Source organism: Hibiscus syriacus, unplaced genomic scaffold (assembly GCF_006381635.1).
Source record: "Hibiscus syriacus cultivar Baekdansim isolate YM2019G1 unplaced genomic scaffold, ASM638163v2 tig00111701_pilon, whole genome shotgun sequence".
Taxonomy (NCBI): domain Eukaryota; kingdom Viridiplantae; phylum Streptophyta; class Magnoliopsida; order Malvales; family Malvaceae; genus Hibiscus; species Hibiscus syriacus.
Window position 1 is genome coordinate 259,966 of NW_024063157.1, and position 26,464 is coordinate 286,429.

Here is a 26,464-nt window from a genome sequence, read left to right on the forward strand (position 1 = left end):
AACTTCACAAGTTTCCCATCACCAGAGGATCAGAAATTTATGCTTTAGGTGAGCACTGCACCCGGTTCCAAATCAAGAGCTCCGAGTTACTCAAAAACTTGACCTCCCCCAATACTCTGTTGAAAAATGTACTAGTACATCAACCATTTCATGTTTTACAACAGTTTGTATAGCTGAGAATTTAATAATGAATTCTCTCATCACTTTCAAATTGCAGGCTCTCGATTCCTTTGAGGGCGGCTTCAAAGTTCTTGACATGAGTGGTATTTCTAGCAGACATTGTCCGCTTAGGGTCAGCAGATTCAACAGGACTTCTCTGTCGGCTTGAACTTTTTTGCAATGCTCCAGGGCTAGTATAGGCTGCATGAGAACGTTGTGGGTCGACCTCATTACCAGCAAAAGCATCACGACTGCTAGAAACAGCAACTCGCCTGGAAGAACCACCACCTGACTGCCCCACAAACTTGGTCCAAGTAAAATCCAAGTTAGTTAGCGCTTAAGAATGAAAATATTAGATGATAATAGGCTACTTCATAGGGTCAGTTCAAAACCACCAAGTATATATTGATAACAGAATTATACAGTATCTGAAGCACATATCCATCTTTCGTACAAGGCTCGTTCCATCAAACAGCTATATTCATGTTCACAATCATAAAATAAAAAGATTGCCACTCTTTTAGCACTTACAGGATCATTTGCAACTGGACTCTTCTGTTTTGCATAATTTCCAGAATTCATCAAGGGTCCCGATGTTCTCCGCTGAGAGGAATCCATGGATAACAAACCAGTGGCCCGCATGTCCTCCCCAGCTGCATGCAAGAGATGTAAATGGTATAATGCCAATTGTAACTTGATTTTTAAACAGATCAGAGATTCCATTTTCTTGTTAAATACCAAAGAGAACTTCAAAAAAAGGGGGGGGGAACAGAAAAACAATAGCATCTGTATGCACACTTTGTGTGTGCGTGTAAACACACTTGAGTAACCAACAATTCAGAACATAGATGGTTAATACTAGAGCTATTTAAGACAGATTCAATCATATGAAAGGAGCAGCAATTACCTGTGTGTCTGTCAGCATTGGCAATAGCAGGGGACATGGGAGAACTTGTTCCAGCACCAACGCCCTAACAAAGATAAGCATTACAAAAGAAGAATTCCACAATGATTACTAAAAGAAGTTAAACATCCTACTCGCACTCACAAGGGCTCGAGCTGGAGGAGTTGTCAACTGTGATTGCTGATACTTCAAAATGGTCCAATCAAAGACATAATCGAACTGGAAGCCTATTTTAGCAAGGGTAAAAACGAATACAGAACAGATGTGATGTCACACTGTAGATTAATACAAACTGACAGAATGTACTATTAAAGAAAATGTAAATTCAAACCTTCACGGATAAAAAGGTCACGGAATATTCTTTTGAGATAAGCATAGTCTGGCTTATCATCAAATCTTAGTGAACGACAATAATGGAAGTATGATGCAAATTCTGTAGGATAACCTCGACATAAGGCCTGCAACAATCACAATTTCGCACAAGAAATCAGACCTCAAAACCATACATATACCTCTTTATATTACCTCAAATTCCATTTACAGAAACTTATTGCAACTGCAAGATACAAGACCTCATTTACCTCAATTGAGGTAGAAACCTTCTTCTCACTAATTTTCTCGTATTTCTGCTTCTTATTTCCAGCTTTCAGGCCTTGCCAAGGAAGGCTGTAAAGAGAAATGGCATCAGAATCCAAAAATATCAAGGAAATTAATGCAAGACATAAAAGAAAGAATGTTGTAAAGACGGCAAGAATCACCTTCCTCTTAGGAAATACATAAGCACAAATCCGAGTGACTCTAAATCATCCCTACGGCTTTGCTCTATATGGTATAGGAGTGCCAAGAATCAAAACGAAGAAGACTTGAAGAACGGTCTACACATTAAAGAAAATACACCATAAATAAGATTGACCATACATACCAATGCCCAAGTGTGTATTCATGCTTGCATATCTTGCAGTTCCAGTCAGATTCTTATTTTCCCTGAAAGAGCCATGACCAGGTAGAATATAAGAAAATGGCTTGGCACATCGAAAACCATCAACAGAATAAATAAGCCAAAAGAATATCGAAAATAGACATGCCAGTGTAGAGTTTTTGCATCATCATTACCACCAATGTAAGTAATTTGGTGTGTGCAAAATAAATCCCAAAGAGTTGAGAGAAGAAAAATAGGGGGGTATGGAAATAAATCAGACCTTATAAAGTATATACAGATTACATGCAAGCAAAGTTCTTTCACCTGTATGGAATGTGTTGATGGGTTGAACTGTCTCTATATTTCTTAGCCAGACCATAGTCAATGACGTAGACCTATGTGAAAAATAAAAAAGCATTAACACATCAAATCTCCTGAAATATAATATATAACAAAAAAATACATAACAATATTTTGAACAGAAAACAGAAACCTGGTTCGCACGCCTCCCCAAGCCCATAAGAAAATTATCCGGCTTAATATCTCGATGTAGGAATGCTTTTGAATGAAAAAATTCAACACAGTTGATCTGGGGAGGAAAATATAAATAGTACGAAGTGAAAAGAAACTAATGGAAGAGGAAATACAGTTGCAAATGTATAAAATTCTACAAAACTACCATTTGATCTGCAAGCATGAGAACTGACTTTAATGAGAGTTTCCGACTGCAAAAGTTGAATAGATCTTCAAGACTGGGTCCAAGCAAATCGATAACCAGAACATTATAGTCTCCCTCAACTACGAACCATCTCAAATTTGGAATCCCAGCTGCCAAGACAAAAGATTGAGAAGGGGAAATTCAACAATTGCAGTCAAAAGAAACAAAATGATAAACAATAATGAACATGAAATTTAGAAACAACAACAGTTTGAAACCACCACTTCATGTTTAAGAAAGACAAAAATAATCCATATCATTACTTCCTCCCTGCAGGATCCTGTATAACTTCGATTCATATAACAACTGAGGATGCTTTGTCTTCACATTTTCCTGATCATTAAAGAAAAGGTCAGTAACCTCCTTCAGTACCAAAAATAATATACTAAGGTCAAAACAACCACAGCATAGGAGAAAACCACTACCAATAATAAATATAAGCAAACAATTCTTATACAAAACAACAGAACTTTGAAGTATAACTAATCAAGTCAAACAATAATTCTAGCAGAAAATCAATTTCTTAATGTTACCCAAGCTGAAATTGCCAGTTGGGTACGATTTATAAGCATCACTGATTGATTAAACATTAAATGAATTTGAACCAAGTATAGAGAAAAATAACGTGCATTTGATGGTAAATTGGTAATCAACAGTATTAAGTCGCCCCATTCAACCTTACTTAACTTAGGAGATAATCACCCGGAGTATATTGTTCTTGTCTAGTATGATGCAAATATTCACTTAGGAACAAATTTGATCCTCCTAATGAGATATGGTGACCCCACCATTTAAAATCATAATTAATAGTTTGTTTTCCATTATATAACCACTTCGTAATTGTCCACCATGATGCAAATATTCACTTAGGAACAAATTTGATCCTCCTAATGAGACGTGATGATCCCATATTTTTTTTAAATCATGGTTAATAGTGTGCTTTCCATTATTCGGAGTTTGTAAAAACCATGAGCACCGGAAACAACCACAAAGGAAATCAGAATACAGTTTCTGCCTCATGCACAACGGCTAGAACAAAACCAAGTGACAAATAAAAGATTTCTACTATTCCTTGCTGCACAACTATCCCATGACTCAACTGCACCACTAAGTTATAAATTGAGTGTGTTAGAATTAAATGTAATAGACACAAGCTCAGGTTAAACCCTAATCAAAATAACAACAGCAATGATACTTTTTTTAAAGAAAGTTGATGCAACAAACTACAGCTAACAAGCAAACAACCAAAAGCAAGAAAATCAACCAAAATAGAAAGTGAATTGTAAACGAAGACTACTTACCAGCTTAATGGCAACCTCTTCATTTGTCTGAATGTTAGTACCTGCAAAGGGAGAAACAAAAAAGAAGAAGAAGAAGAAGAAGAACCAAATTACACTCAAATACACAAACAAAAGAAAAAAATGAAAAACAATAATAAAGTCACGAACCCAGATAGATCTCTCCAAAAGAGCCGCTACCGATCTTACGACCAAGCCGGAACTTATTACCGACACAAGGCTCCATCAATTCAGCTTCAAATAAGTAAAAAGAATAATTACAAAGGGGGGAAATTCACAACCCTAACTATAATCTAAACCCTATTTCATCTTATTTTCTCTCTCTCTAAAAGCTTTGTTTCCTGGTAGTACAGAGGATTCGGTCGTATCCAAGCTAAAGGAAGTAATAATGCTTTAAACAACGGCGAAAATGCTTTTTCTAAAAATATGTAATTCTTTTGATTTTATTTTTATTTTTAATTTCTTTTTTTTCGAGAAATAAAATTATGGGGGTGAGAGTTGGTGGTTTCGTCACACGTGTAAAGGATGCGAAAGTTCCTATTGAGTGTTTTTTGCGCCACTCTTAAAGTGGGCCCCACATCACGTGCTTGTTATCCGAGCGTAATATTAACGTAATCAATTGTCACGTGATCTTGCTGCCTTTTTTTAATTAAATTATAAATTTACTCATTGAATTTTATTTTTTCTTCATATTTTATTTATTGTATTTTTTATTTTTAATTTAATTATTAAACTTTTCAATTACGTTCGTTTTAGTCACACTGCCCATGAGCAGAACTTTACGGGATCAAGAGTAACTTTGATTATCTTTAATTTTTTAAGTATTAATTAATATTAAAAAATATAGCTATTTAAGAATTAAATAAATTTGTTTTATCTATCCCCTCAATAAAAAAAGATTATATTTAAAAAATAAAAAATATTTTAACCCTATCTTTATACTATCATTGACTTTACCTTTAAATAATTAACGTGATTATGACATGACTAAAACTATGTAGTTTTGGATATCTATAAAAAAAATTAAATTAAGACCATAGTTTTGGTCTAAATAAAAAGTTAATATTATTATTATTTTCTCCTCCTCCATTTTCTCTTCTTCTTTCCCTCCCATTTTCTCAAAATTTCTCTCCTCAACCTTGAAGAACCCAGATTTAAATTAATAAATAATTCGTGTCTGGCCTACTCCGATTGGGATTGCAACGAACTGACATGACCCCATAAAAGCTGCATTATTTGATTTTTTTAATCAGAGGCAAATGAGCACTCTCATCATCTGAACCCTTTCTTCTCCATTTCTTGAATTCATCAAAACCCCATTATTATTTTTACTGATTTTGATGCTTTCTCCTCTGAACCAGGGTCATTATCGTCACCTCCACCACCATGTCCCTCTCTTTACTCTTTATTAAATATAGTTTTAAGTGGTTTTCTCTTTTCCTTGTCAGTTCCACCACCATTTTCCTTCATTGATTCTACTGGGAATGTTTCTATGGTGAAAACTATAAGTAATGGCAGAATATTTGAAGTCTGTTGGAACAAGGAAAGTGACAAGATTTCTGCTTGTATCACAAACAATACGCTATGCATCTTAGACTTTAGAATGTAAAAAATCTAGAAACTTTCCTCTCTATTTACTGGATTGGAACATACATGTAAGGAAGATGGTTGGCTGCAAGCTCTTAAAAGAACAAGTTAAAATTATGAAATTTTCATTGTATTGGAAGGGGGGAACTGTAACTATAGTGTAGGTTTAGTAATTCATGGATTAGTTATTCCAAGCTGAATTTGGTAGTTGCTAATTAGTCATTGTAAACAAAGGGTCTCTGCTTTGTGAGCTAAGTAACCTTGCAAGAAGAGCAATTTATCTCGTAATATAACAGGACGTTCAAGTTCAGGCGGAGAAGGAATAAAGGTCTCAGGCAAATGAGATTATCAAATTGAAGCTTGGAAAGCCTGAGTTCAGCAGCTGTTAACTTCTTTTTGAAGGGCCTTCCTTGAAATTCAGGTTTGTTTACCAAATAAAGGGATGTTGATAAAGTTTTGGGAAGTAGAGGGGGAGACGGTAAGGGTTTGAGAGAGGGGAGGGGGATTGATGATATGAGGTTTGGGATTTGAAAATCTGGGATTAGGGTTTAAGTATAAAATTTAAGAATTTTATTTTAAATATTATATGTCATAATTATATATTAATAAAAGATATATATTATTATTATATACTGATAAAATAAGTTATATCATTGAGCTGTTAGTGAGAAAATAGACGAGTGGTAAAAAAATTAATGTGTAAAATTAGTGATTAACTTGAATTTTTTTTAAAAAAGTATAGTGAGTAAAATAGGGAAAAAGTAAAATTTAGTTAGTAAATTTATAATTAACCTTTTTGTGAGGTGTATTATAAATTTTATCATTTAACTTTATTAGCATTTTTATTTTAACCATTAAAATTTAAATTTGGCTAGAAGATTGTAATAATTTGGTTTAAAGTTCGATAGTTAACAGTAGCAGATAAAAAAATTAACTTTTAATTTTAACTGAATTTGAGGATATTCAAAAGTTTTCTTACGAGTTTGAATAAAAAAGAGAAACAAAAGAAAAAGAAGAATATAAGTAATCCAATGATATTTTTTTGGATCAATAAAACCACTAAATGACAATAGCAACGATGAAAGAAGAAACAACGACTACCAATCTTTTTAGTGTTTTTTAACATATTAAGTCGTAAAATTGTCCGTCCAGTTCAGTTGATAGAGTAAAAGACTTTTAATCTTGTGGTCGTGGGATCGAGTCTTATGATGAGCAATTCATAATTCGGAGGTCTCCCACAGAAGTTGCACTCAACCTGTTGTTAGGAACAGTCTACAATCCTACCTCCTCCTTACCCCATTACATATGGGAATAAAGGTTAACTAACTTTTAACATATTAAGTCAGTTTGTGTTAAAGACTCAATAATCGAAATGAAAGTTTTTTCTTAACAAAAATGTAAACATACACGTGGCGGAATATTATTTCCTCTCTTTTATTTTCTCTAAAGATCTAAATAAAATGATATCTTATTTGATTTTATTTTAACTTTATTAACATATTTTAAAAATCATGTTTCGAAAGCATTTTAATGTAATTATTTTTTATTTTTATGATTTATGAGTTAAAGAAATCTAAATTCGAATAAGTTTCAATATATTTACCTTTGATTTTAAAGGTTTAGAAAACCGATGAATAATTTTTGTACTACCAATCTTTAATTGACTTATACGAGTCAAGCGTTATATTCTTTCAGATATATTAGAAATTTCAATTATAACATTTTAAATAGCATAAAATAAATTTAGGGTTTAGTAGATTCTTTAAATAACGTTAATTGGTTTAATGAAATAAAATTTATAAGTTTTAATTCAAATCAATGAATTAATAAATCAGATAATAATATAAACTCATCAAACGACCTTAATAATTAACGAGAGTGTTATTATACCTAAAAGTATTGAGTTCGAGTAATTACATATGTAGGATGTATATTTATTATCAATTATTAAAAAAGATTTTAAATATATACTATTATGATCACATTAAATTAAGAAAAAATAAAAGAAAATTCAGAAAGTAGTATTTATATTGAAAATTATTTAAATATCTTATAAAAATAAAATAATATTCTAAATTCTAAAACAAAACATAAACTTTACACGTCACTCCTTTATCCCTCTCTCTCTCTCTAGGTTTTTGGTCTTTGGTCACCAACCTGATTTTCCATATCTATTTACGTGGCAAACCCTGCAATTTGACTTGAGTTTCTGCTATATTTCAGTGTTTCAACTTATCAAGCAACTCCTCCCATAGACATCTATCTTGTTGTTCTAAAATTCTTCTACGTGTTCTTCCAAGAAAAGTTTAGTTTTTTCTCCAATGCGGCTTCTATTGACTCGGCTTTTTGAAGGTTGGTTTAGACACACGATGAGGCCGAAATGAATTGCCTTGGATCCAGGTAACCTGAATTCGGATGCCTGTTTTGTTCTTGTATCATGGTTTAAGCTCAATATTCATCATGATCACATGTGCTTTTAGTTCTATTTCAATAACATTATTCGATTTCCATCATCATATGTTCCCCGTTGCATTCGGATTGGAAAATGGTTGGTTGGTTGGTTTAAAAGTAGGACGGTGAAGGCCTTCCTCTTATCTCTTATTCCGCCATGTGTTTGATGAAATGAAGAGTCCAGATATATGAAAGGTGTATGTATTTAGGCTCTAGATACATCCACCTGTATGTTCTTTGATTGCTCATGCTTCACTTTCATCTTCCCCTGGCCTTATATTATTACTCATTTTCCGATTTTTCGATACTTTTCCGGGTTGCATTCGATCGAATACGAAGGATAAAGTAGTTTCGAGGAGTAGATAGCTTTTGCATAGATTTGTTTAGAGAGTATCGTTAGGCGATGCGATCCGTAATGATTCGAGAACGATGATGCACGCCAGCGTTAATGGCTGTAAGCTTGTTGCAGAGAAGGCAAGTTTGTTGTCACCCTCCGATAACGAGTAGGATCAACCTTGTGAGTTTGTATGTGAAGGTGACAGAGGAGATAATGGAGTCGTTTCATCGGATCGGACGGTAGTTGTATTCCGAGAGAATACAATCATCGAGGAAGATGGATCCGTGTTGTCATTCAATGGTAATCATGAAAACACATCATCCCAATCTGTAGTAGCTAGTAATATCAGTAGCATATCTATTGAGCAAACTTCAGCTTTAGAGGTTAATTCTGAGAGAATTTCATCAATTAGTGATGTTCAAGATGTGAAGAGAGTTGTTTCACGGGGGATGCTGGCAATAAGTCCTGTGAGTCCGATAAAAAAATCGCCGCTTCTTGAGGTGCCACAACAAAAGAAGATAAGAAAAATCGAAATCAAGTATCTGATTGAATTAGGAAACATACCCCTTTGGGGATTTACATCCATTTGTGGTAACTGGTAGGAGACCGGAAATGGAAGATGATGTCGCTATAAGTTCCTAGTCGAATGCTGAAAGCCGAGGACATAAAATATGGAACGAATCACGGCCTTAGCGATCTAACGGCTCATTTCTATGGTGTGTACATGGACATGGAGGGTGTCAGGTAAGTGTCATCGCCTTCTATTCTTATTTATCTTGGTTTCTATATACATTATCTATATATGCTGCAATGATATGTATGTCAGAAATACGACTCTGATGGCTATATCGGTACTAATATCTGTTTTCCAAAGCCGGTTTATCTAAACGAGATCATTTCGATGCACAGGTTGCAAACTATTGCGTGAGCGTATGCATTTAGCTTTAGCTGCAGGAGGGAAGGTCATACAATGGAATGGATCTCGTGTTTCCGGTGTTCTGGCGATGTCGAGGTCCATTGGTGACGGATACTTGAAACCATGGATAATTCCGGATTCAGAAGTGACGTTCGTTCCTCCAGCAAAAGAAGACGAGTGTCTAATCCTAGCGAGTGATGGCTTATGGGATGTCATAAGCAACAAAAAAGCTTGCGAAGTTGCTCGAAAATGGATCCTTCTCTGGCATAAAAAAGCACGGTGATAAATTATCAGCAGAGAGGGGCAACGGGGTCGACCTGACCCCTCAGTCCGCATCGCAGTACCTCTCGAAGCTTGCTCTTAGTAAAGGAAGCAAGGACAATATCACAGTCATTGTCTTGGACCTCAAAGCACAAAGAAAATTCAAGAAGAAAACTTGATAACAAGGCTTCTTTTTACACTGAATCATGCAATTAACTTGTTAGTGAACCGAGCCGAGTATCGATTTTCAGAACTCGTTCACTACCGGTTTGGTCAAAAGTTTGGCCTCGTGCGAAGATATTGTCATAAATTCGAATAGGAAAGGAAAATAGAAAACACGAAACTCAACAAGACTCTTTCAAATTTAGCTCCGATTCTCTATTATTCGAATGGTTTAACGGGATTACAAGAATCTACCATACTGATTCTCTATTATTATTGAATGGTTTGACGTGATTACAAGAATCTACTGTATTATAGCTAAGGCATAGCATTATCTTTTAATTATATAATATTATTATTTTTGAATGATTAATTATATAATATTAACACAGCAATTAAGTACATCTCACCACTGCAATTCAATTCAAAAAAATCGATCCATTCAAGTTGATTTAGAAAAAAAATCAGATATAATTTGGATAATAAAATATAACTTATCAATTCAACTAACTCAAAATACTAAGACCAAACTTAATAAAAAGAAGTTAAATTTTTGGAAGAATTTGATCTTTAATTTTTTTTAAGATAAAAGTAAAAATAGAAAACAACTTAATTGAATCCATGAATACATCTACACATAATGTATTAGATATCCTCTGAAGAATCGGGAGGAAATTAAAAGAACAAACATGAAAATGAATTTAATATTGTTTTGAGCTCATGTTACGGATTACTTTATGCAAGAGAAATTAAGACATACATACATATATACATACGTACATGTATATCTTCTCATAATTCCTTATAACTTCAACCTAGTATGCATATTCTAAATGTGAACAATGTTGATGGAGTATTCGGACAGCAACTGCGGCACACATGATATTATCGGTCCGTATGTCTACAAAACAATTACAACATATGTTAGAAGCTACACCTAAAATATGACAGTGAAATTGTAGTCAGGGATGAGCATCCGATTCGATCTGATTCAAAGCACAAAGTGTTTGAACTTTTCTAACCTGGTTGTTTTCATGAACCTGAGACAGTGGAACTGCAAGCAGATTCAAATTTTCCGGCACAATGAATTTCCGACTTTCCGGCAACCGAACAAGGAAGAGTTTGGTGCATTCCTGCAAAAATGAGAAACACAAAAACATTGTAGCCGGGGCTGTATGAATGTACCAAGTAGGCAAATTACCTTGGGCTTTGTCACGGTGGTCGGCAAGTATGGACACAAGAGTGTTTCGAAATCGTGCCGCCACCACATGCCGAGACACTCTCCAACCTAAATATTTACAAACTTGATTACGTGTTAAAATCGAACTTGATTCATAGTCTGTATAAAAGATCTCGATGTGAATAAGAGGAAAACTTATTTACCTCCCATTTCTCTTCATCATCATCTTCACTAGCGGAGAGCTTCCTCGAAAGCTTACGTCTCAACCCATCAATATCTAAACATTCAATTTTATCTTAAATTAAGAGAATAATTTCAATATTTATTATTACAAATAAAGAAAATTTATGTGAAAAAACCTAAATAAAAAAATCCCACATATATATTTTTATCGGTAATAATAAAAAATACGAGAGTCTTCGTATCCATCATAAATATTTCTTTTTCTCTTAATTTATTTCTTCGTTAAATAGATAATATCGTAAATTTTTAAGTTTGAATTATACGAAATTCGAATCTCGGCCCAAAAACTTACTCATCTAATCCAGTTTTGAAAGATTTTTCTTAATAAAAATGATGAATTTACCTGATTCGCCTGACCTCAAACGACCACCAGGAAGGTTAAAGATGGAGTTTTTAGATTGGAGGAGCAGCAAATGAGGATGTTTCAACAACTCAACCTGATTAAACGACGTTGCTTAAACCACTTGTAATAACAATCCTACTCAAACTCAAAATTCGATTTAATTAATATGAATTTAAATCTAATCTAATTAATTTGATCATAAAAAGTTAATAATTGAACTATTAAAATAATTTGAATTTGAAATAATTTAAATTTAAAATGACCCAAATAATAAACCCGAATAACAAAACACAAAAATAACTCGACATGAAAATTTGACTGCTAAAGACTGATGACCCGAACCCGAAACACTCCGAACTAGAAATCAAAACTGACCCGAACTCGAAATCAAAATTGAATTGAATCGAACTCCTCCATCTAAATATATTCATAACTTAAACCAATTTAAATTAAACCAAAAATCTCAGAATCAAATCAACAATAAGAAAACAAGAATGTGAGAGGTGGAAGCTAACCAGAAGAACAGCTTCCACAGATGTCCTCAGTCCATGAGCAGCATAACTGAGAAAAAAACCCAAATTAGAACCGTTAAATCCAAACGAATACCAAATCGAAAAGACAAAAGATGTGAACAAATACTTGGATTTCATCCTCTTAACACGATCCGACGGCGTTTCATCCTTGGAAACAATGGCTTCTTTGGATCCAAAATAGTAGCAGCTTATAGGGTAAATATCCACCTCTTTTCTCCTATCATCGTTGCTATTGTGATCATCTGTCATCGTAGGTTAAACCAAGTGAAGAAGAGACGGAGGAAGACGAAGGGTATTTGGAATTGTTTGTTTTTATAAAGAGGGAGTGAACAGTGGATGAAGAAGAGAAGGGAAGTTAGTGGAATTGTGTTGAAAAGACCGGACGATGTTTATGGTTTTTTAACTGTTTGTTTGTTTGCATGTTGGGTAATGAAAGTAGTTGTTTGAAGCTTTGAACGTGGCGTTACAAGGACACCTGGTTTCATACAAGACGAGGATTGTTGTCGGTACGGCAAAAGATAACAAAATCTAAACAGAAGATGACATCAAATATTATTATATGATAATTAAACAATTTTTAATCAATATCCTTTTCAAAATTATAAAATTAACATAATTTTATAATATTTTGACATTTAATTACAACTTAACAATAACTGAGAAGATATCTCTAATTTTAGCCTTAAATGTTTGTTGACCAAATAATTTTTTTATAGAGAAATTTTATCTTAATAAAATATTGAGAGTTAAAATATTTAAAATAATAATAAAAATTAAAATGATTATTTAATTAAATATTAAAAATATTTTTATTGAATTAAAGAGGAGAGTTCAAATTACATCGACTCGAAGATAATGAGGATCTTGAACATCCCCCGTAACTAAATCTAAAAAGCCGTTGGTGCATAATCAAATAAAATAATACCAATCAAGTTTCAAAGTCCAAATTTAGCTAGACCATCTTGAACACGTGTCATCATCATTGTCATCGTAAGTGATGAATTATCTGAACTAAAGATATCTTTTAATATTATATCTAAATTTATATAATATTAAATATAAGTGAATTGATTATTAAATTGAATACAATCTTCCAATCGAAGAAGGTTGAAGAATCAAACGCGTCTGCTTGGGGTTTTCCCTTTGTTTATACGACAAATGGGTAGTTAATAATGGATATGGTTTAGCCTTTGCTTATAACAAGAAATGGCTCTTTCTTTGAAGTCACACATAATGTTAGCCGCCGTCGATGGATAATGGCCGATTTTATTTGAATTCATGAACCCTATCTATCTTGAGTTTGATCACATAAGAGTTTTTCGAAGAAAAAAAATGAGTTTGAAGAATGACCATTATAGTATCTGATGGGATCAGTAGGTTGATTAGCCGTATACCGGTGATTATATCGAGAAGAAAAAACAAGGTTTCTTCTTTTAGTTCTTGATAGAGATGCACATAGCCAGATTTAAATCCGATCCGGATCGGATAAAAACCGATCCGATTTTTTTACTAAACCAAAAAATCGATTTATAAAAAAACGATTTGGATCATAACCAATTTGGAGGGCCGGATGATATAACCGGTATAACCGATTTCGGTTTGAAAAAAAACCGATTTTTAATCCGGTAAAAAATCCGATCATCCAATTTTTTAAACCCCAAACCGGATTTTTAAACCCCAGACCGGATTTTTTTCCGGATAAAAAACCGATTTTTTATCCGATTGTTTTCAAACCGATTTTTAATCCGATAAAAAATCTGGTAGTCCAATTTTTTCTCAAACCGATTATACTATCCGGTTTTAAAATATCCGATCCGGTTTAAAAAAAACCAGTTTTTCCCAAATCCGATTTCGAATATTTTTTTACACAAAATCAGATATTCGGATTTTTTATGCACCTCTAGTTCTTGATTTGCTCCTTTGCCAGCTACCTGCTGCTTCCATAGCTAGTTTGGATCATGATAATAGTTTTTCTTCTATTTTAAACCGAAACTACCCGGAATCAAAGTGTTTCCGTAACAAGCTCATACACGAGTTCAAAGGAATGCTTTGGCTGCAATGGAGAAACAGATTTGAACTTTGTCCAATCTGCCGAGCACCATTGTAAAGACAACAGATACCTGAGAAACGTTCTGTTCACAGAGATTATACTTTCACCATTGATGAAACCACTAAATCTGAGGCTATATTTGTTTGTAATTTGATGAGTTTCATTAATGAAATAAAACTTGTTTCATCGGCTTCTCGAATTGAGAATTGATAATAAATAATCGAGTCATGAAATAAAGTTCATAATTTAAACTGACATTCGAACCTCAAATTTGACGATTACTACGAGCATTTGAGATGATAAAATGACAAAATTGAATGAACTGACCGTAAAACTGACATGGGAAAACCAAATACCGGCGACATTGTCATCCTCCAAAATCAAAACTCAAAGAGCTTCATTAAAGCTTGATTTTTAGTCTTTCGCTACTAGGCGAACATATTTACTGTCAACTGAATATCTTGCACTTGACGAAATCTGCAGTGCAACAGAAAAAGATTGTGGCAAGATGAATAAATCAAAACATGGATGAATTACTGAAGAAGAAGCCTTCCTCACCTTGTGCTGTAACATTTCACTTAGTTGGGACTTATCATCATCCACATCCAATTCCTGGAGAGCCTTTAGAACCTGTTTTTGCAGCTTCCCATCTTCAAAACTCCATTGGGACTCTGCATCAAAAGGAAAGAATAAGTGTATATTTATTAACCAATAACCATGAAGACTTTGTGCCAATGACTGTAAGCCAGCATTGAGAAAATCGGATGAGATAGGATGAAAGGAGACACACGGATTTCAAGGCTTCTTTAATCAATTTCTTCCACTTTATCTTCTTTTTCGTATCTTCTTTTGTCGAGGCAGATTCCACTATATCTTCTTTTACGGCATTATGATTGGATTTCTTTGCCTTTTCGTCCTCAACCTGAGTGATTTCTCCATTGCCTGTTTCATCGGAGCTATTGTCTAGCTTTCTCTTTTTATTTGATGATATGTAACCGTTTGCTGCTTCGGAGTTGATTTGGGGTTGGCCATCTTTGAACTGATCCTGTGATTCGTCCTCTCCAACAGATTTATTTTCTGGCAACTCACCATTCTCTTTGTTTTCAGCTGAATCCTTAGTATCCGGAGCAGATTCTTCTGTCTGTTTAGGTTGCTGCTTAGCATGGAACGCTCTAGCCTTTGCTCTGTGCTTCTTTCCGTCAGCATGAAGAAGCAAGGTCTGCTGACTAGTAGCCTTGGTATTGCAAAGACTGCAAATACATAGATAAACAAGAGAATCTCCTCAGATTACAACAAAAAATGATAAACAACGAACAGTCTATATCAATACACAGCATTTGACATGAGTGAATTTTACACCATGCTAGCTCAGACCAAAGATGAAGAAGCTGAAAATAAACTGACTAAACAGATTAAAAGTTCGATATCTAGGAATACCACCTATTACTAGAAAGCTCTCCGATGAAGGATCTTGAACCTTTGATTCGTTGGGTGACCAGAAAGGTCAATGGACCGGTAGCAAAACACCTATCCTGTACTTTTAGGACACAGCTTATTCCCCAAATAATTTGGGGTAATTTGCATTCTACATCAGTGATTAGTTATGTTAAAACGTTCAGATTCTTTAGCATTAGCCCAAGAAATTCACAGTTAAAGGACCAAAACATTAAAAAAGAACAAAACAGACCCATGTCAACCGCAAAGACATGTTATTCAAGCTCCAAAGTATGAACTGCTAGCTATTCAGGTATCTACCAGCTTCAAACTAGGCACATTGCCTGTTCTATATCCAGGATTACCACCTATTACTAGAAAGCTCCATATGAAGGATCTTGAACCTTTGATCCAATGGGTGACCGAAAAGGTCAATGGATGGGTAACAAAACACCTATCCCTTGCTATTAGGACGCAGCTTGTAACCATCCCAAATAATTTGGGGTAATTTACTTTCTACATCAGGAAATCTGTTATGTTAAAACGATCAGATTCTTTAGCATTGGCTGAAGAAATTCACAGTTAAAGGACCAAAACATTAACAGATAACAAGACAACCCAATGTCAACCGCAAAGATGTGTTATTCAAGCTCCGAAGTCTGAACTGCTAGCTATTCAGGAATCTACCAGATTCAAATAGGCACAATGCCTGTTTAATATCCAGGAATACCATCGATTACTATAAAGCTAACTATGAAGGATTGTGAACCTTTGATCCGATGGGTGACAGAAAAGGGCAATGGACTGGTAGCAAAACACCAATCTAGTGCTAGTAAGACGCAGCTTATACATCCCAAACAATGCATTCATAAAATTAAACAAAGGAAAATCACCAATAACAGTCACACAACACAGCTCGGAATCAATCCTATATTAGATCAGACAATATAAACATTGATATCGATATCAATAATCAAAATTAAAAAAAAATTACCTGCAAAACCATGGAGGACGTTGAGACAGCCCCACATTGATATCAACATCAGGTTTCTCCTTTGTTTGCTTGTTGGGTTTTGCATTCGAACCATTTGGTGTTTGCCCTTGTCCCTTTGGACCATATTTTTCCTAAACATGTAACAAACAAACAGTCTGTCAGACTACTTGTCAGAAATTAGTAAACAATAATAGAGGATTACGAAACTTACAGCCTCAGTTATGCACTGTGTATGGCTTTGAACATTTTGTTGCCCAAAAATAACTCCACAATCAATGCACGAAAACTGAAGAAATCAACCAAAAACAGGAAACGGGTTAGTGGAAAATCCGATATTAACCAAAGAAAAAATGCTCAAAAACAGAAATTGAGAAGAGAAACCGAGACCTTGGAAGCAGAGCAAATCCTGAAGTGATTTGCCAACTTGGGTTTCTTCAAGTTCTCGCCGCACTCCTCGCATTGAAACCAGACCATCTTTTGTTGTTGTCTTTTGTCCTTGTTTATTTAAGTTATGTTTTGTTCCGGAAAATTAAGGGAAAATAAGCAGAACGGAGAAGAGGGGACTTTAGTTTAGGGTTTAGCATGTTGAATCGAGGGTTTTTGTTCTTTGATTTCATCGTTTCTGGAATATTCCAGATGATTTGGGGGTAAAACGCAGCGAACGATACGCTGAGACTAATTGTAAAATGGGCTTTACAGTTTACATCAGTCATCTCATCAGGAGATGATAATCAATTCAAAATGTGAATCCATATTAAATTAAAGAAAATTATTTATGTAAAAATGTTTTTTTTAATTTATTGTGATATGGGTGACTGGATGGCACACGTTAAGTTTCTCTCTTGGTGCACATTAGCGGGTGTGACAGTGCTGTTTTTTCCTTTCTTTTCTTTATTCTTTTCTGCGTTTTTGCTTTGGATCTAGTTAATTGTCTTGTATAGTGTTTTGGGCTATGTCTGGTGGTGCTTCTACGGACTGGAGGAATTTTTTTGCGGTGTTCGATGCACATGAATTGGATTTCTGAGGGTTCAATTCTGGTCAAACCACTTCGAGTTGTGTTTGAGGAAGGTATCTTGGAGTGGAAGTATGCTTTGGTTTGGCAATTTGTTGGGGTTGCGCCGAATTTTTGGTTCTCTTCAAAAGATAATTGAGCTTATGCGGGGTAAATTTTATCCGGTGAAGGTTAGTCTTGCGGGTTCCAATTTGTTTGTTTTTCATTTGTTAATTTGACTGCCCGTGACTGGGTTTTAGAGAATGGTCCTTGACATGTATAGCGTAAGCCTATTTTTCTAAGGAAGTGGGAGCCAAATCTTAAGGAATTGAATTTTGATTTGATTCGTATGCTTGTTTGGATTCAGGTTTTTTATTGTTCCCTTTGAGTTGTTCTCGAAAAAATGCCCTAGTTATATAGCTAGTGCTTTGGGGACGCCTTTGCACATGGATACTATAACTACTTCTAAGGAGCATCTTGAGATAGTTGTTGGTGATAAAATTGCTGAGCATGTTGATGTTCAATTGAGTGATGGCTCTGTTGTTCGGGTAAGAGTATATGTTCCTTGGATGCCTTATTGTTTAGCTTGTGGTCGTTTTGGACATGTTGATAAATATTGCCCAACTACTAAGAAAGTTGAGAAAGTGTGGAGAGTCAAGGAAAATGCAGCTGGAGTTGGGGCTTCTGATTCAGGTTCTGCTGTTGTTCAAGGTAGGGACCTTGATGTTCAGGATGCTGCTGAAGGTACTGAGGGTGATTCTATTCTTGTTGTAAAGCCTGTTATTTTAGAGGATCTTGTTTAGAGTCCTGCTGTTGAATGTTCTTTAAGGGTTACTAGCACTGAAGATGGTGGGGTTGTTGTTCTGATTGATCAGGTTGGTGGGAGTAAGGACAGAGTACATGCTCGGCAGTTTTCTCAGCCTAGGCGAGGGTGTGGGAGGCCTACTAAGGATGATGGGAAGGGTGTTGTTGTTGGTTCTAAAAATAAGTTTGAGGCCTTGAATTCTATTGATTCTGAGAATGTGCTGGTTGAGAATTCTGTTAGGAAGCCTCGTGGTGCTTCTCTTGGGGTAGCAAAGCTCATGCAAGATTTAAAAATGAAAAAGAATGATAGCTTGGACAAGATTAAGTGTGTTGATGATGGCATCGGTGCTACTAGTGGAACATCTTCTTCTTCTTTAGTTTTGTTTTTGAAACGTTATGGGATGAATAACCCTCTAAAGTATGATCATATTTTGCGTCGTACTCTGAAAAATCAGGTTGATGTGCTTTGCCTTTTGGAGACTAGAGTAAAGGAGGAGAAGTCTGTTGGTATTTTGCAGGGGAAGTTTGCTGATTGGGATTACTGTTGCAATTATGATTCTGCTCCTAATGGTAGAATTTGAATTCTTTGGAGAAATGGTATGGGATTTTCTGTTTGTCATGCGATTGATCAATCTATCACTATTTGTGGTTCTGTTAATGGTATTGATCTGGCTGTTACTGCTGTTTATGGTTCAAATGAGGGAATTGCAAGGAGACGGCTTTGGGAGCATCTTAAGCTCTTGGAGGGTCTTGTGGGGCAGTTGCCTTGGGCTGTTGGTGGTAATTATAATGTGATTTAAATCCTGATGAAAATTTTGATGTTGTTGATTTAAATGCTGATATTTGAAATTTTTGGTCTTGTGTTGAGGAGTGTAGTTGTAATACCCCAAATTTTGACTAGTGATTAAAATGTATGTTTTGAAAGTTTGAGTGCTAAAGCATAAACTTTGTAAAAAGTTTAGGGATTAAAAATGTAATTCTAAAAAATATATATTTTAGCCCGTAAATGAAATTTTGCCTAAAATAAGGATTTTCGTGGGGAATCAGATTTTCAGTACGTGATTTATGTTAAAAACTATAAAGAGATAAAGTTTGGTATTCAAATCAGATAATCGAATTGAGTCGGAATTTCACAAAAAATTGGAGGATGTTAGAAAATGGTTCGAAATAATATTTACATATTTTATATTAGAGAAATTTAGCTCAAATCAGCATAATTTTTCAGATTTGGTTTAACAGTGGAATTTTAGTGGCTAAAATGTAATTTTCAAAAATTACATGGCCAAAGTGAAAAGTCAAAGTCAAGTTGAGATATTTTTGAATAAGGAATATTTTATTTGGGAAAATGATATATGGTAATTTTTAGGATTCATTAATGACTAAAATGGAATTTTTTAAAAGTTGAATTAAAAATTCAATTAAATTAGTTTTAAGCAAAGTGTAATAGCTTTTAAATACTATAATAATTGAGAAAAAATCAACATCTGCAGCTCCTATCTTTTTCTTGGCTGAAACTCCTCTTGCTCAAGGTAAGAAAACTCTGTTTCAATTTCTAAAGCTATTTGAATGATTTATGGAATATGTTGTGAAATAGAGAATTATTCTACATGAAATTCTCTATCATTTGACATAAATATTGTATGGTGAAGATGTTTGTGTGATGAGATTTGATGATTAGGATTATGAAGGGTTTGGTGATTTTAAAGAGTTTATGAAGAATTTTTTATGTTTTTAAGGTTGGAGATTAATTCTAAAGTATGTATGATGATTTAAATTATTTATACATGCTTATATTAGGTTTGGTCACTTTACGGTTTATGGAGAATTGATGGATTTTGATTCAATTTGAGGTCGTAGTGATTGGAAATGCATGAATTTGATCATGAGAGATTGAATTGATGCTTGAGATTGAACAAAAAGTCCACCTATTGTGACATGATGTACTCGGCCATAGGGAATAAATTAAGGGAAAATGTTGAAAAAAAATTCCTATGGTCTGGAATGAATATTAGAAGTGTTCTATGTGATTTGGAGGTTGATTTGAATCAACTTGGAAGCTTTAGTTAGAAAAAAGGCTAATGTACAAGTTTTGAGAAGTTTGTGACTTTATTGTGAAAGTGTACAATTTAAGGGACTCAGTATTGATTTATAAGGATAATATGCTGGAGTTTATAAGTTAGGAAAGTTGTTGGGAACTAAATTTCAAGTCTGAAAATTGTAGTGGATGAATTCGAAAGGTTCCTAAAACTTTAGGGACTTGATTGTGATTTTATAAAGGTGATGGTATTATTTTGAACAAGAGATTTCAATGCTGGAAAATATTATTATCATGCTGGTTTTTTAGTTTAATTAATGAGCTTGAATCAAATTATGAGTTTATGAAGTTTGGTGATTGAAATTGAAAGTTTAGGAAAGTTTAGGTTGAAATTGCAATATTTTAAATGTTAAAGGATTGAATTGGATATTTTATTAAGGTGCTGAAAATTTTATGTGATTAATGTGTAGTGATCATAATGGTGAATGATCATTATGGATTAAATAGGAAAATTGATATGAATTCTAAAAAGAATTCATAATTAATTGTTGGATTATGAAATTAGTAAAAGTTGGAGAGTTGATGCTAAAACTAAATATTCATGGAATTTAAGGAATGTTTTGAGAAATTTGAATTATGATGGAAGTACGATTTAATTTTATATTGATTTTATTTTTATCGAATTTTATATTTAAGTTTAAATTATGTTAGTTCGATGCTAACATAAAGCTTGAATATTTTATGATGTTGTCAGACTACGGTAAATTTAGTGATCCAAGTAACTCAAAAGAGAAGGAAAATGTGAAATTAGAAGATTATCGCGGAGAAGATTCGATAATGAGGCAAAGGTGCGTGCATTTCATTTGTATATATGTTTCTACAAAACATCGGTTTGCGATGAGTCAGTGTCGGAGTTACATTAAGAAGTGACTCATAGTGTTATGTGAAGTGTGATTCAAGTTTATATGTTTATTTAGTAAGCTAATAAAACTAGTTAACAAGTCAATGACAGTAGTTGGTAAAATCTGCCTAGAAATTATGTTTTGAATAGTAAATTTAGAAAATCATAATAAATTATAAAAAATGATTAGATGATGAATTTTATATCATTTGATTCGTCTATCAGTCTAGTTTTGTTTATAACAAAAGAAAACTGATTTCGAGGATTATAAAAAAATATATAAATTTTTAATCAGTGATAATTCAAAAAACAGGACAACAAATTATGTCCAAAACAATTTTTGTCATTTAACTTTGAAAATTCAGTATAAATTGTACAAATGAAACTAGACGAAGTTCCTTATATGGTTAGATTCGTTTTCAAGTCTAATTTCCATTGATACAAACGGAATAATTTTTCAATATATATATATATATATATATATATATATATATAATACATAATAAAATTTATTTGAAGGTAATACAAACTGTCAGAATATGAAATTTCAATAAATTGTGTAGTGGAAGTAATTTTTAAAACTTAGTGTTATAATATGGAGTGGAAAAATAATCAAAGTGATATCTAACGTAAAATAAAACATGCACAGGAAAGAGATTTGCCTGCAACTCAGGTTATTCATCAGAAACCAAAAACGACCTTGGATGAAATAACTAAAGAGCTTTGCCCGGTACATACCTTAATTTCTCTTCCAGATTCCTCACAATAATTTTCCCTTAATTAAATCTTCAACTTTCTTTCTCGTGTTGCTGTTTCTTCAGGTACTAAGCATACAACAATTGTACCGAATCAGCACAATGTATTGGGACGACAAATATGGAACAAATAGTGTGTCATCAGATGTAAGTTCAAACTTTCGAAATGCGTAACGTTAAACATATACGGCCACTGAAATATGAAACCTGCAAAATTTATCGACGATCTCTTCGTCATTCAGGTCATCGCAAAAATGAGAGTTATGATGACCGAGGACTCCAACAATGCCGTTAGTAGTTCATTCCTACTAGACGACGACTCAAGGTAGTTCATACCTCCTTTTCGCTTCGTGTGTAGACGAGTATTTAAACCCCCATACATGCTTTATGATTTATACATGCACAATTCATATGTCGATGCAGCATACCGTTTACGGTGGACTACATCTCCAAGTCCCTGCAACAAGTTGACATAGCCGATGTCGAACCTCCATCGTTGATTCGAGGAAACTCCGGGTTCGGTTTCTTACTTCCACGTTCAGATTGATCACTGTACTCATTTGTGCATATAACAACACCATACTATTTATTTATTTTTCCTGGTTTTCATTCTTTTCCCCATGTTCCAAAGACATGCGGGTATTTCTTGAGAAGCCATTATCACCATTTTTGTGATGATGTGCAAGAGAGAAATAGGTTGGTTTTCTGCCCAAAAAGGCTATTTTGGTCTTTCCATTTTTTATTTTTTATTTTAAATTGGGGCCAAGGGGCTCCTTTGGTTTTCTTTATTGGGGTTTGCTTGGCGATATATTTTTAATTTTTTATTATTTATGTGTGTAATTAACTACAATAGTTGATTTTATAGGTTGTGATTTGTTGTTTGAGTTAATGGTGTAAATTCAAAATATATTTTTACCACTGAATGAACGATTGAGAACAAAAGTGATATATTTGGACACGGACGGATCGGTTTTTTTTATCAGTTGTCACCTTGACACAAAAATTGAAGGTTTTTATTCGATATTTCAAATCTTTACAGTAGAATATTAAAAAAATCATGAAGTGAAGTTAATAATATATTTGTTAAATAACTACGCTTAATCTTGTCAAAAAAAAATACGCTCAATTAGGGGTGTTCAAATAACTGAATTAATTCGGTTAACCGATCGAACCGAATTAGTTCAGTTAATTCGGTTTGGTTATCGAATTAGTTCGGTCGGTTAACGGTTAAGAAAATTTTTAGAATTCGGTTAACGGTTAATTCGGTTCGAATTCGGTTAATTAACTGAATTAACCGAATTAACCGAAATTAAATTTTAAATTTTAAATATATTATATATAACATATGGGTTCAGCCCAAACCATTTAAAACTTAATTAATAATTTAAGATATAATAACTTTTAAACCTAAATCAATATTAATTAATTAAAAAAATTATATAAAAATTTTATTTTATAATTATATATTATTTAAATTAATTGTAAACTATTTTTTTAATTAAAAAATATTATATATATTATATATAACATATGGCTAAGCCCAAACCATTTAAAACCCAATTAATAATTTAAGATCCAATAACTTTTAAACCTAAATCAATATTAATTAATTAAAAAATTTATCTAAAATTTTTATTTTATAATTATATATTATTTAAATTAATTATAAACTTTTTTTAATTAAAAAACATTTAATTTTTATATAAATTAGAAAAATTTAAAAAAAATCGGTTAATTCAAAAAGTAACCGAAATTTATTCGGTTCGGTTAATATATTTGAAAAAAAGTTCGATTCGGTTAACGGTTAAAGAAAAAAAAAGTTTGGTTAATTCGGTTCGGTTCGGTTCGATTTTAACCGAATGAACAACCCTAAGCTCAATAAGTTTAAAATAATTAAAATGAAATTCAAGAAGTGAAGTTAATAACAAATTTAGATATTTAAATTTGAATATCTTATCCCAAAATATTAGTTAATCTGAATAATAGATATATGATATAACTCATGAACTTAAATATATATATATATATATATATATATAGATAAATTGAATAAATAAATCTAATCCATGAATTTTGAATCGAGCTCGAGATTATTCGATTTAAGCTCGGCCCAGTTATGGTATCATAAACTAGTTATTCTATCAAGATGATATCGTTGTTATTTTTAGTTTGTGACATTTAGTTACATTTTGATTGATCTTTTAATTGATTATGTTTATTCAAATTCAACAAATTTCGATTACATTTGATTTTATAAGATCAAATTTAATAAAGGATGAGATCGAATCAAATTTTGAGTATAAAATGAAAAATTCTCGGTGCGAGATCTTTTATAAAAATGATAAAAATAAGCACTAAATCTTAAATTTTTAACATAGTAGAGAGGACTAAAAGCAAATTGTACGAAAAGGAAGATAAATCACTAAATCATATAAAAACTATGTTTGAATTAAGTTGAATTTTCTTCTATGATCAATTATATTTAATAATTCACTTTTAAAATTTATAGGATTAAATTATTAATTCTTAAGAAAACTAATTTAAATAATGTTTGAAACTGAGAGGACCTAAAAGGTATTTTCACTATTCATCGTTCTAAATTCCCATTCCTTAACCTTAACCACTACAACGATACCGCGTTTCCCCGCGTAAAAGACCCAAAACAAAAGTCGGTATTTGCTTCGCTGCACGGCGATAAAGCCAGCTTGAAGAAGCAATCTACTTCCCCAAATCCAACCATAAAACCTCGTGTTTTACATCAGATCATTGAAACACCTGCCGATTCATTTTCAGGCAGCTTTTTTCCCGTAGCATCGATCAAACATGAGCTTCCTCTTTGGCAAGAGAAAAACTCCCGCAGGTATCCCTTTTTGCTTCTTCTTTTTTAATTTAGTCAATGGAAAAAAAGGTTCTACGATTCTCGTTTAGATCGTTAAGGTTTTGGATGTGTAAAGTGATCCCAGATAAGGATTTCGGTAGTTGGAATTGGATGATATACGTGATTCAACTAGCAGTTTAATTGTAGAAACTTTAAAGTATTTGCGCTATTTGTTTATTTGGTTTTGTTTTGGATAACAAAAGCGATCATATGCAGGGTTCTTTGTTCATTTTTGTTTCAATTTTCAATGTTTTTTTTCTTCAAATTATTGAATGATAATGTGTAAATTCCATGTTGTATTTTCTGGAAAGATGCAAGCTAAAAGTATAGGTGAGTCTCATGCATTTTGTGGTGTATTACAAATTATTGAATGGTTCAATGATCGTTTCTTCATATATGTTTCAATTTTTTATTAATGTCGAAAAAACAGTCTATGAATTTCATTTTGATCGTTCGGTTTGGATTTTGTAAAGTGATTCTTGATAAGGGTTCTAGTAATTGGATAATACTTTAATAAAATAGGAGTTGGTTGTGTTCTGCTGACCATTATATGCGGAGATTGACTAATTTTTTCTCTAGAATTCTATTATAATTCAAAATGTTGATATGTAATGCAAGCAAAAAGAAGAGTTGGGTCATGCATTTATGGTGTATTACAAATTGTTGAATGGTTGTCGGTTCAGATTTGTTTCACATTCTTATTAAATTTCAGATACAGATTCTATTAAATGGATAATATACATGGTTAAATTAAAAGTTGGTTGTATTTTGCTGATGATTATTTGTGGAGATCGGCTATTTCTTTTAATTATATTACAAATTTTAATATGTAACGCTGTATGTTAATTTTAGAAATGATTGTGAATTATGGTACCAAAGGCAAAGTATTTTGTGCTATTTGTTATTGCTTTAGTTTTAGATAATCAGATCAATCGTTTGCATGGATGTTTTGTTTGTTCATTTGTTTCAAATTTCAATGGGGTTCTACAGATTATTGAACTATAATGTGTAAATTCTGTGTTCTTCTTTCTCAAAAGATGCTAGCTAAAAGAATAGGTACTTCATGCATTGTATAGAGTGGCCCTTGATGTTTTCTGTAGTTTCCGTGTCTTGGACTGCAGATAAAATTTTGTAGTTGATTTCATATTGAGATGTCGGATAATATCATGGTTTTTGGTTTCAGAGCTTCTACGGGAAAATAAGAGGATGATTGACAAATCTATCAGAGAGATAGAGAGGGAGAGGCAAGGTCTTCAGAACCAAGAGAAGAAACTGATTGCAGAGATAAAGAAAAGTGCAAAGCAAGGGCAGATGGTATTTTTTTTACATCGAATACTGTTACTTTTTTTGCCAAGTTTTTGTGTATGTGTTATTATATTCTGTTTTCCAGTAGAATTTATAGGTGATTTTGAGAAAAAATTTCTTTTGAGGCAATTTTGAGAAAAAAAAATATTTCTGGTTTTTGGTATACATGAGTTTGCTTTGTTGGTGATTTAATATGTTAACCTGACTTGACCAGTGCTTGATGATTCTGTTTTATGTGTTCATAGTGTTTTGAAGGATTAGCTTGATTTATTTTCCAACCACTTTCACAGAGACATCTTACCATTT

General features: G+C 33.1%; 6 protein-coding genes and 1 pseudogene across 6 annotated transcripts in view; 3 read left to right on the top strand and 4 right to left on the bottom strand.

The window, feature by feature from the left end:
* Nucleotides 1-21,730, bottom strand: LOC120167868 (casein kinase 1-like protein 1). The gene is made up of 15 exons (XM_039176760.1): nt 21,720-21,730; nt 4,149-4,298; nt 4,002-4,042; nt 2,964-3,033; nt 2,662-2,810; nt 2,476-2,571; nt 2,307-2,377; nt 1,986-2,047; nt 1,822-1,885; nt 1,645-1,729; nt 1,395-1,521; nt 1,208-1,290; nt 1,067-1,130; nt 691-812; nt 1-463 (listed from the first exon to the last, which is right to left on the bottom strand). Exons 2-15 carry the CDS (start codon nt 4,222-4,224, stop codon nt 182-184), a joined length of 1,392 nt encoding a protein of 463 aa, XP_039032691.1. The 5' UTR covers nt 4,225-4,298; nt 21,720-21,730; the 3' UTR covers nt 1-181.
* Nucleotides 8,955-9,729, top strand: LOC120167874 (annotated as a pseudogene).
* On the bottom strand, nt 10,514-12,275 carry LOC120167873 (pre-mRNA cleavage factor Im 25 kDa subunit 1-like). Its single transcript, XM_039176765.1, has 7 exons — nt 12,118-12,275; nt 11,994-12,039; nt 11,479-11,572; nt 11,096-11,169; nt 10,914-11,000; nt 10,735-10,845; nt 10,514-10,613 (listed from the first exon to the last, which is right to left on the bottom strand). Exons 1-7 carry the CDS (start codon nt 12,258-12,260, stop codon nt 10,542-10,544), a joined length of 627 nt encoding a protein of 208 aa, XP_039032696.1. The 5' UTR covers nt 12,261-12,275; the 3' UTR covers nt 10,514-10,541.
* On the bottom strand, nt 14,319-17,110 carry LOC120167869 (UBP1-associated proteins 1C-like). The gene is given in 7 exon segments (XM_039176761.1): nt 14,319-14,538; nt 14,620-14,708; nt 14,711-14,732; nt 14,852-15,311; nt 16,490-16,620; nt 16,701-16,775; nt 16,877-17,110. Coding segments are annotated over 7 exon segments (927 nt in total). The 5' UTR covers nt 16,964-17,110; the 3' UTR covers nt 14,319-14,475.
* Nucleotides 18,263-26,464, bottom strand: part of LOC120167871 (40S ribosomal protein S3-3-like) — a 13,715-nt gene continuing 5,513 nt past the window's right edge. Inside the window, exons 7-8 of the mRNA XM_039176763.1 lie at nt 21,464-21,474; nt 18,263-18,274 (exon numbers count right to left, since the gene is read on the bottom strand). The gene's annotated coding sequence lies outside the window, so the exon portion shown is untranslated. The remainder of the gene's footprint in view (nt 18,275-21,463; nt 21,475-26,464) is intronic.
* LOC120167827 (myosin-17-like) lies at nt 18,884-22,534 on the top strand. The gene is made up of 5 exons (XM_039176722.1): nt 18,884-19,075; nt 21,870-21,950; nt 22,042-22,122; nt 22,218-22,300; nt 22,399-22,534. Exons 1-5 carry the CDS (start codon nt 18,884-18,886, stop codon nt 22,520-22,522), a joined length of 561 nt encoding a protein of 186 aa, XP_039032653.1. The 3' UTR covers nt 22,523-22,534.
* LOC120167872 (vacuolar protein sorting-associated protein 2 homolog 1-like) overlaps nt 24,711-26,464 on the top strand; it is a 3,262-nt gene continuing 1,508 nt past the window's right edge. The window contains exons 1-2 of the mRNA XM_039176764.1: nt 24,711-24,835; nt 26,037-26,167. Of these exons, the coding sequence (XP_039032695.1) occupies nt 24,799-24,835; nt 26,037-26,167 (168 nt within the window). The 5' untranslated portion in view covers nt 24,711-24,798. The remainder of the gene's footprint in view (nt 24,836-26,036; nt 26,168-26,464) is intronic.

Bases quoted from the DNA above. Each gene is read 5' to 3' on its own strand.
- LOC120167873 (XM_039176765.1), bottom strand. From the start codon at position 12,260: ATGACAGATGATCACAATAGCAACGATGATAGGAGAAAAGAGGTGGAT. The intron at 11,573-11,993 runs GTTAGCTTCCAC...TCGTTTAATCAG, and splicing joins CTGTGGAAGCTGTTCTTCTG to GTTGAGTTGTTGAAACATCC. The intron at 10,846-10,913 runs GTAATTTGCCTA...TCATTTTTGCAG, and splicing joins CCACCGTGACAAAGCCCAAG to GAATGCACCAAACTCTTCCT.
- LOC120167868 (XM_039176760.1), bottom strand. From the start codon at position 4,224: ATGGAGCCTTGTGTCGGTAATAAGTTCCGGCTTGGTCGTAAGATCGGT. The intron at 4,043-4,148 runs GTTCGTGACTTT...CTCCCTTTGCAG, and splicing joins TTTTGGAGAGATCTATCTGG to GTACTAACATTCAGACAAAT. The intron at 1,886-1,985 runs GTATGTATGGTC...TATACCATATAG, and splicing joins GAATACACACTTGGGCATTG to AGCAAAGCCGTAGGGATGAT.
- LOC120167827 (XM_039176722.1), top strand. From the start codon at position 18,884: ATGGGATTTTCTGTTTGTCATGCGATTGATCAATCTATCACTATTTGT. The intron at 21,951-22,041 runs GTACATACCTTA...CTGTTTCTTCAG, and splicing joins TAACTAAAGAGCTTTGCCCG to GTACTAAGCATACAACAATT. The intron at 22,123-22,217 runs GTAAGTTCAAAC...TTCGTCATTCAG, and splicing joins CAAATAGTGTGTCATCAGAT to GTCATCGCAAAAATGAGAGT.